The 20,051-nt window shown below is 41.6% G+C and overlaps 1 protein-coding gene across 7 annotated transcripts in view; it reads right to left on the reverse strand.

Annotated features, from left to right (window-relative positions):
- TRIM55 (tripartite motif containing 55) overlaps positions 1–20,051 on the reverse strand; it is a 71,742-nt gene that overhangs the window by 43,494 nt on the left and 8,197 nt on the right. For 6 of the 7 annotated variants that reach the window (XM_044665993.1, XM_044665999.1, XM_044666022.1 and 3 more), the window contains exons 3-4: positions 16,268–16,433; positions 13,544–13,639 (exon numbers count right to left, since the gene is read on the reverse strand). In XM_044665993.1, coding sequence (XP_044521928.1) covers positions 13,544–13,639; positions 16,268–16,433 — 262 coding nt within the window. Of the gene's footprint in view, positions 1–13,525; positions 13,640–16,267; positions 16,434–20,051 lie in introns of all 7 variants that reach the window. The other variant, XM_044666037.1, reaches the window with a different exon arrangement.

Consider the following 20,051-nt stretch of genomic DNA (forward strand, 5'->3'; position numbering starts at 1 on the left):
TGAATAAATATTGTATAACTTAGCATATTATATGCAAACAGAATGAGAAGTAAATCTGTTTTAAAGTAAGGAAATAATGCTTCTTCATTTGAGTTTCCAAGTCTCAGTTCACTAAATTCTTAAAAGTTAGCTTAAGTTGTGAGGCAAACTGAATATTAATTTCTAATACCAGACATCATCCAGACAGCACACAAAGGAAAGGTTGGCAGTATGCAATAGCTTTAACTGGAAATGTCCTTTTAATTTTTTATCTGAAGATAGAGGTTCAACCTTGCTATGGAAAGTCAATGAATTTAAAATGGACTCTTTCCTTGGTTTGTTCATTTCTTTTCTGAAGAACAGTATTCAACAGGTATGTGCTACCAAAGGGGAAATTAGTCAGGGGAAGCAACAAAGTTATCAGTAGTGACTGCTTTGCTATTTGGTACCACAAAGTGCCTTTATAAATGTCACCTAAAATACTTTCAGTGTTGATTTTATAGCAACCTAAAAAATATCATCAGAAAGGAATGTAAGCTTTTGCATTATGGAAATATCTACAGTTATTCTTCAAAGGCATCTTGCTGGCTGCAAACTCATGATAGCAGCCAACTTTATCTTTGCTCTGCAAAAACTTCCTGGTTGAAAAAAAATTCTCTTTACTCTTAACAAACTTTTTCATTTGAGTGGAAAGTTAGGTTTCTTTGAATCCATGTTCAAGAATTATATATATGGATACACACACACACAAAAACAAAATATATTCCTTTGGCAGGATGTATGTTGCTTTTTAAAATTGTTAAATGATACCACAGGATTATTTATCTGCCTATTAATTTTCTCTTTTAATATTTCCTATATCTTTTTTTTAGTCTGTGGAACTATCTTTTTAAATTTTGTCCCATACTGCAAGAATTAGAAAGGAAAACCCTCCATTACTGTTGCAATTGGCCTTGGCCAGCAAGTTGACTCAGCTGGGAGGTCTCAGATTCCAACCTGACCTTTATACAGTGTCAGCCAGGGCAATATTCCTTGCTGGCATTCCACTTCCTGAAGAGCTAAATGAAAGTTGCTTGCAAAGCTTCCATCAGAAATGAACACATAATGCTGCCTATTGAGAGAAAAAAATTATGGAGAATTGACCAAAATCAACTATCTGAGGAGCATGGAAGCCTGTGAGAGACAGTGAGGTATAAGCTGATTGTGTCTTTATAGGATCAAGACATCAGCATGAAAAGTAAAAAATTAAATCTCTTATCTAAATGTTTTCTCAGAAGTCAGAGTTTCAGGCATTATATTTTAGCACCTACCCCTCTCCTAGATTTGTTGTAAGAAGATAGAGCCTTATATAAACCTCAAAGCACCATATGCAGTGAGATATGATGGAGAATATATTGAGTTTTGTGCCAGAGGCTTCAAACCTGACCTTTCACAAATAACTTAACCTCTCTGGACCCGAGTTTCCTGATCTTTAAAAAATGAGGAGGAACAGGCAGTTTTCAGAAGGAAAAAATCAAAACTACAGTCGTATGAAAAAATGCTCTAAGTCACTAGATATAGATTAGATTGATCTTAGAAAAAAGAAAATTAAAACAACCCTAAGGCATAGCTCACACCTATCAGAAATGGCAATTGCTGGAGGGAATGTGGAAAATTAGGTACATTAATGAACGACTGTGAGATTATAAACTGGTCCAACCATTCTGGAAAATAATTTGAAACTAGGCCCAAAGGTTATAAAACTATGCATACCCTTTGACTCAGCAATACCACTACTAGGTCTATGTCCCAAAGAGATCAAAGGAAAAAGAGGAGGACCTAACCATACAAAAATATTTTTGTGGTGGCAAAAAAGTGGAAAATGAGGGGATGCTCATCAACTGGGGAATGGCTAAATAGACTGTAGCAGATTATAGTGATAAAATACTATTGTGCTATAAGAAATAACAGGAGGGGTGGTTTCAGAAAAAAATGGCAAGATCTAGGAACTGATACAAAGTGAAGTGAGAATAACTAGATCATCGTGTTCTAATTCTATAAACCTATATAATATGACCTAAGTATTCTAACAATTTACTTTTTTTATTACCTTTTTTGGTTCTCCGAAGACATAGGTTTGATTCAATCTCTCCATTTGTTTAAGTACATTTTAATATACCATTATTCATATTATTATAATTTATATGTATTGTATATTTTAATATAACTATTATTGCTAAATAAAGAATCAGTAGCAGTGGTTTTACATTATGTTTAAACAACTTCACAAGACACAGATTAAAGGACCCTCAATTTTAATCACTTGTTCATGGATAAAGAAAAGAAATAGAACAGAACAGGGAAGGGTTTCAGGAGCAAAACCACTGGCCAGTATTGTCTGTGTTTATAATTCCTCAATGTACAAAGCATAAGCTTCTCTTCCGGAAACCCCAGTATGACCTGCACGTAGAAATTAACTTATGCCTGGTTTTAGTAGTCAAGATATACAAACAAATATGTATTTATATTTGAAATCTTTGAAAGTCAACTTCTTCTAACCTTCCAAAGAAGTTATTAACAATTAGCTGTTGCCTCAGCAATAAAAATAATAGCTCACACTTATAGAATTTCTTTGCAACAATGCTGTGAGGCAGATGGTATAAGTATTATTATCTCCCACCTACAGATCTCAGAAAACTGGGGTTCAGGGCTCACAGCTACATCACTAGGATGGGTTTTTCTTTGTCTTTCTATCCCCAGGGACTAGCACCATGCCCAGCAGATGGTGGATACTAAATAAATGCTTGCTGAATGAATGAATGAATGAATGGCAGAGACGACACTTGAATTTGGGTCTCATAACTAGAAGACCAGTGCTTTTTGTACTAAACTAGAAAAAACCAGACTCTCTGGTATCATAAGAGCCTAGACCTAGAGCTGGAAATCATCCAGTGCAACACCTTACTTTTACAGAGGAGGAAACTAAGGCTCACAGAAGAGAATGACTCAGCCAAGATCACATAAGTAATACATTGCAGAACTGGAACTGAAATCCCATATTTTGAGAGCTGAGCAGAAGCCATCTAACTTGACCTATAGAATAAAGAATTCCCAGGATAACATGCCTGACAAGTGATTGTCCAAGTTTTGCTTGAAGATTCCAAAGGAGTCTTCCTTTCAAGGCATGCCATTCCATTTTGGGACAACTCTAAGGTTTTTCTTTTTTCCAACCATTAAGCCAAATTTGCCTCTTTGTAATGTCCTATAATTGGCCTCAGTTCTGCTCAGTTCTGTTTAAAGAGAAGACCTCAGATCCCTCTTTTACATGACATTCTTTTAAATATCTGAGCAGAGCTCTCACATCCCACTCCTCGATCCCCAAGCCTTCTTTCTCCTGGAATAGATCTCCATTTCCTTCAGCTGACATTCCTGTCATGAACTCAAGGCCCTTCACTATCCAATAGTTAAAACACTGCCTGGCACACTGTTGTTGCTGTTCCAGCATTTCAGTAGTGTCCAACTCTTTGTGGCACCTTTGGGAGTTTTCTGGACAAAGATACTGGAGTGGTTTGTTATCTTCGTCTGCAGCTCATTTTACAGATGAGGAAACTGAGGTAAACAGGGTGAAGTGACTTGCCCAGGGTCACACAGCTAGTGAAGGTCTGAAGCTAGATTTGAGCTCAGAAAATTGTCTTCTAACTCCAGGCCTGGCATTCTATAAAGTTCTTAATAAATGCTTATCCTGGCTACCTTCCTCTTTATCAATGTCCTTCTTAAACTATGGAACTCAGAAATGCACATAGTACTTCAGTGAGGTCTGAGGAGGACAGAGTACACTGGGATTATCATCTCTCTCCTTACTTCAATTTCTGTGAGAGAAGATGGTAGAAACAGTCATGGGAAGGAAAAGGATTTGTCAAATAAGAAAAGGAGGGGAAACAATCTAGGTGATTTAGAAAGGTTTGAACTATTGAGGTAATAAATCAGAGGTTGAAGATGAAGAGGAGAAATTTGACAAAATTGAGGAAAAATCTTGGAAAATTTGAAGAAAAATCTCTAGGCCCAGATACTGGCTCAGAGTCCGCTTCCTAATATTTATAAGGGAAACCAAAGGTTTGGGGATAAGTAAGGGGGATTTATCAGATTAAAGAAGTTTAAGGGAATAGTGAGGTAGTTCAAAAGATTGAGAGTTAGGCCTAGAAACAGTAGGTCCTAGTTTCAAATCTGGCCTCATACTCTTCCTAGCTATGTAACCCTCATAACAAGTCACTTAATCCCAATTGCCTAGTCCTTACTGCTCTTCTGCCTTGGAAATAAAGTTTTGTATTGATTCCAAGACATAAAGTAAGGTCTTTTTTTTTTTTAAAGGGAAATCAAAAAGGATAAGGGGGTGAAATCTGAAGAGGCGAACCCAGAGAAGACTGGAAGATGCCAGGCAGCAAGATGGGGGAGGGTGAGTGGAACAATTAGTGAGTTAAACAAATTGATGGAGGGCATTGGAAGATTGGACAAGTTGGCCAGAAAGAGACAAAAAATTGGTGCCAGACAAAAGGGACCCAATGAGGGTGGCTTTGGCTCAAGAAGAGTTGTTGAGACAAAGGAAAGGAAGTTTAAGGAGGTGGTTCAGTTAATAAGAAGTGATAATTGGCTAAAAACTCTTTGACCAAATGTTTAGGATTAAGGTATAAACATTCAGGTGTTTCAAGAAACAAGGCTCACTCATTGCCAATCATTATTGAGAATAACTACTCTACTGGAGAAGAGATGCAATAAATATCTCTCCCCCATCTGATATTATGGAAGATGAAGGGGCTCCTAAAGGAAGCATGCTTTTCCTACCATACCATGCTGCCTCTTCTAATATAGCTCCTTCCAGCTCTACAGGGTTCTTAACTTCCAAGGTAATGGGTAATACAGAGGTACTTTCAATCCTTAAATATTTACTCTAAGTTCTGATTAAGCACCAGGCACTAAGCTAAGTAAAACTGATGCAAAAAAATAAAAAAATAAAAAAAAAAGACAAAAGGCATTCCTTATTCTCAAGGATCTCCCAATCTGATGGGGGAGGGGGGGTAGATAACTTCCAAAAAAGTATGTATGAACAAGATAGAGACAGTTTAGAGTGAAAATAATCACCCGAGGGAAGGCACTGTAATTAAAAGGGATCTGGAAAGTCTTCCCACAGAAGGCAAGTGTTAGCTGGAACTGAAGAAAGCCAGGAGGCAGATGAAGAAAGAGGGCCTGGGAGACAGTCATGGAAAATGCACAGGGTTGGGAGAGAATGTCTTCTTGGAGAGACTTCAAGGAGGTCAGTGCCCCTGGATCACAGGTGTGAAGGAGGATGTAAGGTGTAGGGCGACAAAAGATGAAGGGCTTTGCGTGTCCAACAGAGAATTTTGTGTCTGATCCTGCAGGAGATGGGAAGCCAGGGGAGCTTACTGAATTGGGAGAGGGGGTGACGATGGCCAGAGCTGGCTTTAGGAGGATCGCTTTGATAGCTGAGAGGAAGAGGGCCTTAGAGAGGAGAGAAACCACAGTAAGACCTGAGAAAATGGACTCTGCTGCTGTGACCACATAAGGGACAGATGCATCACTAACCAAAATAGAGTTGAAAAGGATTCAAATGATTCACTAACAACTGAACAGCTGCAGCTAAACAGGGCCCATGCGTATCTATCTCTCTCCCCTTCACCCTCCATCCCCACACAGTTGTTGTTCTAAGAGTTATGCAGCCATCTAGTTTGGATTCTAGAAAGCTCTAGGTGACAAAGAGCACAGATTTAGTTGATTGGTAAATTACTTGAATAGGCTAGCTTCATTTGTAATGGGAATTAATTTCCTTTCAGAGTCACACTGGGTTAGCCCCCTTAGAAAACAAAGGCAAGAAACTTAAGGAGCCCAGAAGAAATGTTAGCTATAGTGGTTTATTAACCTTGCAAAGAAGGATTTTGCTTAAAACTGTTTGTAAGAATACTAGCATGGACCTCACTGGGTAGAAAATATATATGTATGTATGTGTATATATATATATGTACATATATTTTTTTTATTTCTACCACTTAGGTCTTAATTGGAAATCTGTCCACATTATCTGACTCTATACATCAACTGGGTAGGTAAATACAAGCATCTACTTTCTCTTCTTCAACTGACCTGATAGCATCCTCTGGGAAAGAAATAAGGAAGAAAAGACTGCTGAGATTCGATTTATTTTAGAACAATGTCACTTCCAGGTCACTGAAATTACTCATTTGACCTTGCTGCCAATATAAAAATGACTGACTGATTACTAAGTGTGAAAAAAAAACTAATTAAGATACGTATTTGGGATGGTTGACGGTTGACTTCCAAGAAGTACAAATATCACTTGGGGGTTTGTGTGGGTTGGGAGGCAATAGAGGTCAGAGACCATAGAATTTTCAAGCAGGAAGGGACCTTGGAGATTGTGTTTGGTGACGTTTTTTCAAGTATAATTGAAGGCAGTTTACTAATTAGACTATGGATCTCTAGCTTTTTCTCCTGAACTCTGAAGTTCCAGGCAGCTGTTGGTCAAGTGCTGAAAGATGAAAACTTTGAGGTCCTGCCAAAGCTGTTGTTAACATGCTACCAAGCCATTCAAGGGAAACAAGCTCATTTCCAAATCCAAAGCAAGATTTCCAAGTTTCTACAAATGGATTTTCCCTTTCTAGAGACCTAGAAAAAGGAGGAAATAGACATTTACACAGTGCCAGACACTGTGGTAGGTATTATTTTATTTGATCCTCATAACAACCCTGGGAGGTAGGTGCTACTATTATCCCCATTTTATAGCTGAAGAAACCAAGGCAGATAGCCCTTAAATGGTGTGCCCAGGATTGCATAGCTAAGTAAGTATCTGAGGCTGGATTTGAACCTAAGTCTTCCTGACTCCATGCCCAGCACGCTGTCCACTGTATCATCAATTGCCTCTGGGAGATAGTATGAATTCCTCAATTTGGATTATCCTTTTATATTTCAAAAGACTATCCATGTAAATCACCTTACCAAAAAAAAGTGGGCTTCCTGTTCCTAGTAAAACCAAAATATTATAGAAGTTCCAGAAGTTTCTAAATTTTCAGACATTTTAAAACTACAACAACAACAAAAAAAACCTTCAATGTGCTCAAAAATGATTCCTCAAACCTCAATCTGGCAGAGTTATTATGAGGCTAAAAGGAGATAATTCATACAAAGTCTGGATCTCTGGGCAATCTTGGGACCTAGGAAACATCAGTTCTTTTAAGGAGAACGGATAAACAGATCCCCAGGCACCAGATCCCAAGACTTTATTCCATCTGGGTAAGCCCATAATAATACAGTCAGTATTGTCAAATGTGAGAGCCATGAGCTAAAAGAACAGAGTCCCTGTCCAGCTAGGTGGCCTGACACAGAAGACAGAGAGCTGGGCCTGCAGTCAGGAAGACCTGAGTTCAAATCCAACCTCAGACTCTTCCCAGCTGTGTGACCCTGGACAAGTCACTTAACCCCTATTGCCTAGTCCTTACCATTCTTGGAACCAATACACAGTGTTGATTCTAAGACAGAAGGAAAGTGTTTAAGAGTCAGAAGAAAAAGCCAATCTGCCTGGGTCCCAAGCTAGAAGGTATGCTAGAGGTAGCAGTGATTCCAAGTGATAATAGCCAACATTTACATAGTGCTTTAAAATTTGCAAAGTATTTTACATACACTATCTTGCTTGACCTTCACAATCCTGTGAGATAGGTTCTAATGCTACTCCTATTTTACAGATGGGGAAACTGGGGCTGACAGAGTCTAAATGGTTGCTCGGTCACATGTTCACCACGTGTCTGAAGCAGGATTTCAGCTCAGTTTTCCTGACTGAGTCAGACTGGAGCAGCCTCCCCACTAGGGCTCTGAGCTGCCCCTCCATTGGCCTAGAGAACCTTTAGCCCCAGGTCATCCTCAGATGCCTTTTGTGTGCTTTCCTACTGGCTTCTTGGATCAAGAAACTCCAAAGCTATAATAAATGATGCAACCAAGACCTAAATGTCCAAGGAGAGGGGCCCTGCCCTAGGGGCCAGGCTGGGGCACTGGGGATGGCTCCAGAGAAATGTCCTCTGCCTTCAGTGCTCCTCCCTAGAAGACCCACTCTTCTTGTGTAGCATTTTGACCTGGACTTCAATTCATCCTATTTCAGTGGGAATGAAAGGCAATCGCAGGGAGTCAGGCTATTAATATTATTCCTCCCAAAGGGAAGCATATAAATAAACCTGATATATTTGTTTCTCTTGAATGTTTAAAAGAAGCTGTTTACAAGTTGAATCACAAGCATTTGATGAGAAGCTTATCTGATATCTGTAAAATGACAGATTTTAAGAAATTCCAATAATTCTGTCATAGCTCTAAATATTTCTAGAATTCATTTTGGGGTCTAGTGCTAGTTTACAATAATAATCATCGATTGCATTTATATAACACCTGAAGATCTGCGAAGTACTTTAAAAATATTATCTCATTTGGTCCCTGGGAGGTAGGAGCTACTATCATCTTCATTTTACATGTGAGGAAACTGAGAAAAACAGAGATTAAGTGACTAGTAAATGCCTGAGGCTAGATTTGAACTCAAGTCTTCATGACTCTACTCTGTACCACCTAGCTGTGGCTTAGAAGCCACATTAACCATTTTTATTTCTTTATTTATTAAGTCCTTACTTTCTGTCTCAGTGGCAACTCTAAGACAGAGGAACCAGGACTAGGCAAATGGGATTAAGTGATTTACCCAGGCTTGCACAGCTAGGAATATCTGAGGTCAGATTTGAACCCAGGACCTCACAAACTCCAAGTCTGGTACTCTATCCACTGTGCCATGTAGCTGCCCCCATATTAACCATCTTTAAACACAACACAGTCCAGATAGTAGAAGGAAATGCTGTATTCCGTAGTTTAGGTGAAAAACTCCATCAATGTATTAACTGCCATCACTAAAACATATATGTAATTAAGTTCATGAATAATATTTTTTGTTTTTATGAACCCATTTCTTTATTTGTGGCCAGATAATTTAAAAACTATGTTTTTTAAAAACCAAGTTTATTTATGTAACCTTCTACACTTTGATACTTCAGCAGAGGCATCCCTCCAATAAAACACCCTATCCCCCGAGTGTGCCTGCAATTGTGAGTGACGCTTTGTCACTGGCTCCCATAATTTCCCTGCAGGGAGCTCCCTCAGCCTCTAACTCCATGCCTGGGCCTCCCTGCAGTGTAAAGGGACCCCGAGTTCTGGAAGCTTGGGAGGTCCCAGCACAGACTGTGGCTTTTAAGGACCCTCATTAACAGTAGTATGGTCACTGGTCACCCATCAAGGGAATAGTGGATAAGAAAGGACCAAAGAAAGCCATCCCAGTGATTCCCAAAGTGGGTGCTACCGCCCCCTGGTGGTGCTGCAGCGATCCAGGGAAGTGGTGATGGCCACAGGTGCATTTATCTTTCCTATTTGCTATTAAAATTTTTAAAAATTAATTTCCAGAGGACTAAGTAATATTTTTTCTGGAAAGGGGGCGGTAGGCCAAAAAAGTCTGGGAACCACTAGATGACCATAGACAGGGTAGGCCAAGGGAGAGCCCATATTCTACTGCAGGTCTGATGGACGAGAGCCCTGGGTTTGGAGTTGTCTGGAGCCAAGGAGGAGCCCAGCTGAAGGTGAAAGAGGTGGCTCCGGCAGAGGATGCCAAAAAAAGCCTGGGGAAGCCCAACATACAACCCTCCCACAATGAAGGGTTCCACTTTCCCACTGGAGAAGAATCGCTGTGGCATAATGCATAGAGAGCTGGCTTCCATGACACCCTGGCCATGTGACCCTTGGCGAGGGCCAGCTGCCCCACACTCTCCATGATTTTAAGTTATAGCTAAGGTATAGACCCGCCTGGCCCAGGGGCTTCCTGCCCTGATGAAATCACGGCTCTATTCTCTGTTCCTAAGATAAAATGATCCTACCAATGTTTGCCTTACTAATTTTCATCTTATTTCCATCTCTTAAAATGGGGGTGGGGGAACAAGGGTGAGATTCTCTCTGGCCCCAGGTTCCTCTGCCAAGCCTACCTCACAAGGTCAACCCAGAATAACATTAATCAGTGCCATAATTAGATATCCACAACTAATGACCTCCAGAGACCGATGATGTCAGAGTCCAAAGAAATAAGAGCAGAAAACTTATGCTGAGAAATGTACCTCTCGGGGCTGCTCCTCTTCCGTCTCTAAGGCCTGCTCTGCCAATGAGAGAAGAGAAACTTGCAATAACAACTTCCCGCCTCTCTTAGGTCATGCTCCCTTCTCACCTCTGCCTCCCGGCTTCCTGGCTTTCTCTAAATCCCAGCTTCTCTGGGAAGCTTTTCCCCAAAGTGCTTTCCTTCCCTTAGTTATTTCCTCCCCCTCCTGCGCCTTGCATTTGCTTGTCTACCTGATGAGATGGTAAGCTCCTTGAGGGCAGGGGCTTTCCGGTCTCTTTCTGTACCCCCCCCCCCAGGCCCAGCACAATGCCTGGCACAGAGAAGGCTTTTAAGGAATGCTTACTGACATCCCCACACCATGAAGAAGCAGTGCCAATGACCCTTAAAGAAGCGCTCCCAGGTAGGTGGTGAGGCGAAGGAAAAGCAGGGAAACCCAGGGAAGTGAAAGGGACCATGGCTCTGTAAGGCCAGGAGCAGCTCTGAGCCCTGACAGAGCTGAATTGGGAGAAAGGATGCTTTCTCTAAACCGTGGCCTGAGAGCTCAAGAGGCTGACCTCTGTGGAGCGTCACGGATTATGTGTTCACCATCCCCAAACTGAAAATGACAGTTGAGAATGACAGATGACAGCGGTCTACCTCCCAGAGCTCCCATCTCAAGTTCCCTTACAAGGGAGGCCTGTTGCCACCAAACAGAATTCTGAGTCAGCCAGTGAGGAGGTACCCTTAGAGAAGGCTTAGCGCATCCCCTGCCCCTGGACAAATCATCTTAAGCCATTCTGGACAGAAGCACATTTCTCTTGGTCTTAAAAACCTTCAAGAAGGAGTTACATATTCTTTGTAATTTTCAAAAATCCTTAGTAACTTTGGAAAACACTTATAAATGTGTAGAGTGCTCTACAAACCTAAGAAATTGTTAATGTAAGATCTCAGATCTGGAAGGCTACTATGTGGCATGGTGGATAGACCCGAGTTCAAATCTGGCCTCAGACATGTACTAGTTATATGACCCTGGGCAAATCACTTAACCCTGCTGGCCTCCGTTTCCTTATCTGTAAAATGAGCTGGAGAAGACAAAATGACAAACCACTCTAAAATCTTTGCCAAGAAAATCTCAAATAGAGTCAAAAAGAGTCAGAAACAACTGAAATGACTCAATAACAGCTTAGAACTCAAAAGGCCCTTGGAGGTCATCTACTATAACAGTATACTAAGGAGGAATTCTTTCTTGCAATATCCTTGACAAGTAGTCATCAAAACATGAGGTACTTAAGTGACAGGAAACCTATTACCCCATAAGGCACATTTTTGGACAGCCCTAATTATTAAGGATATGTGTGTATTCTTTCCTTTATGTCAAAACAAAATCAGTCTCTTTGTCAACTTCTGTCCATGGCTCCTGGTTCCACCATAAGGTAAAGCTTCACTTTAGCTTATCTAAAATCTCTGAATGAAGCTCAAACATATTCCCTTTTGTTGTTTTCTCAATGGAACCCAAAACAGCTACCCTTTGTCCCTCTTATGACATTTTTTCATTAGCTGGAAAACTTTTGTTTCCCAATCCCACTCAACTTTCCTCTCATTTCCAATCTAGCTAGTAAAATTTTTTAGCCTTTCCTATAAAAGCTATATTTCCCTAAATGTAACCATTTTGATAATTCTCCTCTAGACCTTCTTATGGTTCCCCCCCCCCCCATACTTGGGTCTGTGATCTATCAACTAGTGCTGGTCTTTCAAATTCCTCCATGGGGGAGCTGGGTGGCACAGTGGATTGAGAGCCAGGCCCAGAGATGCGAGGTCCTGGGTTCAAATCTGGCCTCAGACACTTCCTAGCTGGGTGACACTGGGCAAGTCACTTAACCTCTATTGCCTAGCCTTTCTAAAGTTAGAAGAGATTAGAGACTCTATAGTTTAATGTCTTTACAAATAAGAAAACTTAAGGCACAGGAATTTAAGTGACTTGCCCCAGTTTTGACCTCTAAAGAAGAAGAAGAAGAAGAGGAAGAAGAAGAGGAAAAAGAGGAGGAAGGAGATGAAATTATTGTCATATAGGTTTATTTTTGGAAAGGGAAACTTCACAATATATTACTATAAATTGGAAATTTTTCACACCTAACCAAATAGCTACCAAAACATAACCTCATGACCTGGTGACTAGAATTATACACCAGAATATACATCTTTCATGTGACAAATCCTTATGGTACAGATTCACACCTTGAAACAGCCTTGCAAATTCATACAAAGACTACTAGAATCAGAGCAAATTTATAGATGAAACTGTAGTCCAAAATGACATGAATGTAACATTGATATACAAAATTTTAGAAAAATCTTTTAACATGTCAACATATAAAATATAGCCTTCAAGCCTCATGTCAGGAAAATTGTCAAAATACATAGATGGACCTCAAAAAAGAAATCAAAATCATTTCAGAACAGAATGAGGTACATGTCATCCCCCTTATCCTGCCTGCTACTAGAATTATACCCAAAAGCTGCTTTCTGGGAGCCCACTGAAGATGCATTTACATCTTAATCCTTTCTTCAAACACAAAAGGTCATTTTATCCATCTATGCAATAGAAAGCAGAATATTAAATATAAAAAATAATAGTAGTATAGTGACTTGTCCCAGGACTATTTCTACCTCAACTCCATTAATTAGAAGAGAACCATCTGCAATAATAATAATAATAACAATAACAATAACAATAATAATAATAATAATAATAAACAGGTGGCTCAGTGGATTTAGAGCCAGGCCTAGAGAAAGAAGCTCCTGGGTTCAATTCTGGCCTCAGACACTTCTTAGCTATATGACCCTGGGCAAGCTCTTCTGCCTTGAAACCAATACACAGTATAGATTCTAAGAGGGAAGGTAAGGGTTTTTGAAAAATAAAATGAAAATATTAATAGCTTACATTTATCTGGAATGTCACTGTTGAAAAAGATCTTTCCTACAATAACTCTGTGAGGTAGGCAGTGTAAATATTATGGTCCCATTTTACAGATGAGGATTTGAGGCTTATATGAAGCCTAACAAGTTACAACACTGAGAATTAGACTTCCAAGTCCAATGTTCCTTCTATCTTACTATTTTGTCTCCCCATTTTACCATCTGTGGTGCTGTGTTGGAAATTGTTCCTTCCACATAATTTCTCCATTGAGAGTGACCAAGAGACATTGAACCATCACACACACACACACACACACACACACACACACACACACACACACACACACTAGCTGTGGTAAACATGAGGAAATTTCTTACCAGTGCAGGTGTCTGTGGGGAGGAGAAGGCAGCTTCCAAGCAGGCTCCCCCAGGGTGGGGGTAGGGGGGGTAGTGCAGGGGTCAGACAGGGAGCCCCTCACTTACCTCGACAGTCCGGCAGGTCTCTTCCAGTTGACTGATTATTCCTTGGACTCGGTCATTGCTTCCCACAAGGACTGCAATGCCATCGCTGAGCTCAGACTGAGGAGGGAGACAACAGGGACACCATCAATACACAAGGATGCCAGCCCCCAGGCACAGATCCCATCCTGCAGTTTACTTTCAGAGGTGGCACCAACATAACCCTGGCCCAGAGCTACCCCCATGTGTGTCTGTACTGCCTGTCCTCCATCTCCCAGGGTTATAAGGGCAGTGTTCATATAAGTTCTGGGAAGTTGAGTTGCTTCTCCTCCTCCTTCTAGGTGGCCAAGTGGAGAGAGTAAGGAAGACTTGATTTCAAATCTGTCTTCAGATGTTTATTAGATTTATTACCTTGGACAAGTCATTTAACTTCAGGATAAGAGCACCTATCTCCCAGAGTTGTTCTGAGGATCAAATGAGATATTTACATGGTGCCTGGCATATAGTAGCTACCAAATAAATGTGTATTCCCTTTCTTTCTTCTACCCATAGAAATCCAAACTGGGTCCAAATCATTTGTTTCGAGAATTGTCAGAAATGGTAAAAGGATATGAATAAGTAATTCTCAGATGAAGAAATAAAAGCCATCAATCATCACATGAAAAAATGTTCTAAATCCCTCCTGACTAGAGAAATGCAAATTAAAACAACTCTGAGGTACCATCTCACACCTATCATATTGACCAATATAGCAATAAAAGAAAGTAGTAAATGTTGGAGGGGATATGACAAAATTGAGACACTAATGCATTGTTGGTGGAGTTGTTAAATGATCCAACCATTCTGGAAGTTAATTTGTAACTATGCCCAAAGGGCTATAAAACTGTGCATACTTTGATCAGGTAATACCACTACTGGGTCTATATCCCAAAGAGATTTTAAAAAAAAAGTCTGAGGTGAAGGTCTGAGTTGTGTTGGATTTGGGTCAGAATGGCAATGGTTTCTCCAGGTCCCAGATCAAAAGAGAAGCAGGCAAGCTTAACTGAAGGGGAGGGGCAGGATTGAGTAGGATTCTTCTCCTCCTCTCCCACACTGGAAGCAGTTGAAACAGTTAACAGAATACCCTCAGAGCTGGCTATGGAGGCTATTCAAGCTTAGTAAATTCTGGGCCAAGATGGTAAATGGATAGGGACTAAACCCCTTGAGATAATAACTTTCTCTGTATAAATTATCCCCCCACAGGATAGGATAAATGAGGGTAGGTCTTCTTCAGATCAGATCATAGGCTCTTAGGACAGAGACAGCATCAGCTCCAGCTTGAAACTTGGCTTAGTGAAGTGAAAGATGGTGAGTATGGCCCAAGTTAACTGGATACAGGCTCAATATCCAAAGAACAAAGGATTTAATGGTTTCAGGGAACAGGGAGAAGGGAATTGGTTTAAGAAAGGATGAAGGAAGGTAAGCTAACTGAAAATGCTAAATTCTGGCTAGCAGCACATTCCCCCAGGTGAGGAGAATGTATACTGAAAGGCTGGACTCGTATTTAAGCCCCTAAATAATCTTCCTCTAAATTAATGATTCCCAAAGTGGGTGCTACCACCCCCTGGTAGGTGCTGCAGCGATCCAGGGAGGTGGTGATAGCCACATTTGCAATTATCTTTCCTATTAATTGCTATTAAAATTTTTAAAAAATTAATTTCCAGGGGGCTAAGTAATATTTTTTCTGGAAGGGGGGAGCGGTAGGTCAAAAAAGTTTGGGAACCACTGCCCTAAATCCTATACAGCAAAACTGAAGGTAGATGGTGGATCTTGCTTGGAGGTCTATCTTGAGGTTAGCTATCAAAGTAAAGCAGCTCCTGGCTGTCAGAGACTGAATGCCTCAGCCCCTGAACCTACACAGAGTGTGTACCAAGAGCCCCTGCAAGAGGTTGTTTTATACCAAGTCTCCAACTGCCCTTAACTGCCCCCTCCCTTGGAGTTCTGGGGGGCACTATGGAATTCTGTGATGCAGCTTTAACCCCCCTCAGGATCATGGATGTTACAGTTGTGGCAGGCCTAAGGCTGAGTGGGTGAACACAAAGTATAGAACCAATATGGTGAGTCTCTGTGGGCAGAAGGCTATCAGATTTCCTAAGGATGGGGTGAACTGACCATTCAGGCTGGAAAAAAAGAGCAATTTAAAGCCTCTATGCTGGTCAACATTGAGATTGGGTCTAAGCCAGTAAAAGAAAGAGACAGAGAAAGAGAGGGGTTGGGAGGAAGGAAGGAAGGAAGGAAGGAAGGAAGGAAGGAAGGAAGGAAGGAAGGAAGGAAGGAGAAAAACCAAAGCTGCTTTTCGATGGGGAAGTAAAAGTGTCTTTCAGTTTTGACTAAAGAAAAAGGTTGGAGGAAAGCAAAAATACCTTCTCTGTCTCTGACTGACTTTATCCTTCTCTGTGTCTTTCTCTCTCCTTCTCTCTCCCCTTCTCGGTCCCTATCTCTTTGTCTATTTGTCCCTGTCTCTCCTTCCCCTAAAGAGAATCTGGGTTTTCCTGACTCTGAAGCCGTTAGTTCCTAGCCTGGGCAACCACATCCTGCTACCTAAACCAGCAGGATTCAGTCCCTCAGGAAACTCAACCTATGACAAAGTCCATACTTGACCAATTCTCCAAACCTGCCTCTTTTCATAGTCTGGGTCCTGCTCTACAGCAAGGGGATGCATAGGTTAGGAGGGGAGGCTGCCGGGGAGTCGAGGCTGTCCATCCTTACCTTCTGCCTCTGGAAAACATGTGTGAGGGGAGCCACCTGACAGTCTTTGTGAGCGCCAAAGACCTTGCACATGGAGCAGGTGGGTACCTCACAGTTCAGGCAGTAAATGTTGATCCGTTCGTCCTCATGCTCTTCACACATGGGCTGCTCGGACTTTCTTTCTGGCCTGTGAAAGAAACAGTGGGGAAAAATACACCCTCAATTTGTACTTTGCTGGGGTAGTCACCTGGGGCACTGCACATGGTCCAGCTCCACCTGTCTCAGGAACCCTTGGATTCCTCTAATGATAGCTGCGTAGATTCTATTATTATCCCCATTTTATAGGTAAGGAACTGTAGTGATCTGAACTCGGGCCCTCCTGCTTTCAGACCTTGTGCTCTAAGGTCAAGAGCATCCTAGAGCCATTTTTATACTTGCAGAGCACTCTCCCATAGGCCTTTCCCCAAGTGTCCACTGATTTCCTTCCAAAATTACTTTCCCCATAGTGGTTAACATTAAGACAAAGAAGTTAATAAATCAGCAAAGATTTATTAAGCTCCTGCTTTGTGCCAAGCTCTGTGCTAAATACTAAAGATACAAAAAAAGTGCCAAAAGACAGTGGCTGTCCTCAAGGGGCTCATCACCTAATGGGGGAGACAATAAACAAGTATATAAAAAAAAAAGCCATATACAGGATACAGAGGATATTATCTACAGAAGGAAGGTGCTAGAATTAAGAGGAACTGGCAAAGTCAGTGCTGTGAGTTTTGATGGTGCATACCTTTTTTCTTTAAACTCTTACCTGATTAGCATCAATTCTAAGACAGAAGAGCAGCAAGGGCTAGACAATTAGGATTAAGTGACTTGGTCACATAGCTAGGAAGTATCTGGGACTAGATTTGAACCCAGATCTTCCTGATGTGTGGCCTGGCATTCGATCCTCCATGACCCTTCCCATGTGTCAAGTAGTTTTGTTTTGTTTTATTTTGAAATATTATTTATTCTTTTTTCCTCTCACCCCCCCCCCAACACACACACTAAACAACAACAAAACATCCTCTTAACCCATGTGAAGAGTCAAGAGAAGCCAATTCCATTACTGCCCATATCCAAAAATGTCTCCCCTTCAGCCCTGAATCCCTCCCTTCCCTGGCAGGACATAGGGCCTACTTCCTCTCCAGGTCTCTAGATCACGGCTGGTCAGAGTGAGTGACAGTGGCATGCCTCCTCCTCCTCATGCTTTGTTCTCTGAGCCCTACTCAGCCTTCTCTCTTCACAGGCCCATATCTGCTGAGTGGGCCCAGACACTCTCTATCTCCATTCCCTTAGCTCTAGAGAAGATAGCCATGGCCTGTCCCTCCCTGGGATGCTGCGGGGATTCAATGAGACATCTGTGACCTACGTAAGGCTCTCAGGAGTGTGGAGGCATGTGGTTAGATGTGTCCTAGCAATGGCAGTTAGTAGCTTCGTGGTCATCTCCAGGCCTCAGCGTAAGCTGCACTTTAAGAGGCAAAGGTTCCCCAGGTTTCCAGTGGGCACCTCTGAGCTACTCCATCAGGGGTAAGCAGCCTCAGGCTTTAAGGTCTGTTACAACAAAACACGAATTCCAAAATCTGGGACAGCTTGAAGGAAAGGCCTGGGGAGGAATTGTGTACTTGCCATCTGATGACTGGTCTAGCTCAGTTTGGAGAGGTTCGTCACCAAGAGGTTGGCTATGGCTGATGAATTTTGAGGCCAGAGCCATTTACTAAAGATGGGGAGCATGAATACAAGTAAAATCATAGATCTCTGGCAAGGAAGGAATGAGCATATTATTATTAGCAGTTAAGAAGACTAAGGCAGACAGAGGTTAAGTGGCTTTCCCAGAGTCACACAGCAAGTAAGAATCTGAGGCTGGATTTGAACTTAGTTCTTCCTGAATCCAGGCCCAGCAATCTATCCAAAATGGCTCCTTACTGCCCCATGGCTCTTTGGAAGTACCAGAGTAAGATGGCAGGTAATGAATTTTCATTTATGATTCTGCTTCCTTGCTGAACACAGTCACCAATCAGTGAAATAACCAAAGGCTAGGAGCCCAGGTAAAAAAGGATGAATGAGCATTTCCTCTATAATTGCCCTCCTGGATCTCTCCTCTTTCCTCCTTCCTGTTTTAACTGGGCCATAATTCCATTGGTATAAGGAGCTCCCAGTGAGGAAGTCTCTCTGCCCATGCCAATGAGCAAAAACTGCCCTGCAACTTACTGCTTTGCTGAGAAGCCTCCAAACCTCAGTTTTCTCATCTGTAAAATGGAGGTACCACCTGCTTCTCAGGGGGTATTGTGATGCTCCAATAGCTAGTGTTTACAACCACAGAGTTCCATATAAAGATAAATTATTATTGTTATTGTTTTTTGTTGCTCAGTTGTGTCTGGTTCTTCATGATCCCATAGAGGGTTGGCTTGGCAAAGCTACTGGAGTGGTTTGTTATTTTCTTCTCCAGTGGATTAAGGCAAACAAAAGCTAAGTGACTTGTCCAGGGCCACACAGGAAGTGAGTGACTGAGGCTAGATTTGAACTCAGGTCTTTCTAAATCCAGGTCCAGAGCTCTACCCACTGAACCATATAGATATCTCAGTATTATTATTACTGACTCCTATATAAAGCTACAGGATATAACACAAGCCTAAAAAATTATAATTTCCTGATTAGGTCTGGGTCATGCATTTATGAACCAAGCAGCCAAAAAAGGGTTCCCCAAGGTAGAAATAAGTATGAGACTTTCTATGGGGTGCCTTGATTTATCATTCAAAGCATCTACCCAGTTGTGTAAAAGCAAAGGCAGAAGCAGCAAGACAGATATCATGGAACGTTCCAAAGGCTCTAAGTGGCCCTGAAATTAGACTCAGGATCACATGGCTAAGTAAGAATCTAAGGCTGGATTTGAACACCTCACATTCTTAGCTACAGATACATCTTGGCAGGGAGATGCTGGGGTATTTTGGTATTGGGCTGAGAGTTCACTTTGGCCTATTCCATGATTCCCAAGCCCACCCAACAGCCCATTTGGGAATGGCTTCTACTCCAGTGAGAGTACAGTTTGGAGCCACTCTGCCGAGTCTTGTGAAGAACCATTTGCACTGGGACTTTTGGAGAAGCACACAACTGAAACTGCCTTGAAGGGTGTTATGGGTTGGCCTAGGCCCACATTATGCCCTGATGTGGCTATGGCCTTGAATGGGCCCATTTTAACACTCAGAGGTAGCAGACTACAGTAGACACAGAATAGACTTTGGTGGCAGAGGATTTTGATGAGGGCAGACATCAGGCAATGAAGATTAGTAATAGGAACAGGACCCTTATACTCTAAAATCTTGTATTTCTCACCAGTTAGCACTCGTTAAACATCAGTTGCAAAATCTGTAGTGTTAGCATTAATCAAGCATGAATTTCAGATTGGTCAGTTAACCATTCTGTGTACTGGATCAGCAATGTTCTATCCTAGGCATCAACTCTGTGCCCAATATGTTTTATTAATTACCTATATTGTTCTTTATTTGCTTTAGTTTAGAGCTGTAAGATACAATTAATTATGTAGAATGGTCCTTCATTGTACTGCATCAACCTCCCCCCCAATGTTATCATTCCAGAAGGGCAGTGAGACCTTTCCCACATTGACAAATGATGACAAGGTGGACAACAGGGAACAAGGGACCTGCACACTAGAACTCTGGCATTCTAGAAGGAACCCCCAAATCTGCACATGCTCCTTATTCTCTGAGATGTATGTGTCACCCCCAAAACACAACTCCACCTGAATTCAGCCATG

Source organism: Gracilinanus agilis, chromosome 1 (assembly GCF_016433145.1).
Source record: "Gracilinanus agilis isolate LMUSP501 chromosome 1, AgileGrace, whole genome shotgun sequence".
Taxonomy (NCBI): domain Eukaryota; kingdom Metazoa; phylum Chordata; class Mammalia; order Didelphimorphia; family Didelphidae; genus Gracilinanus; species Gracilinanus agilis.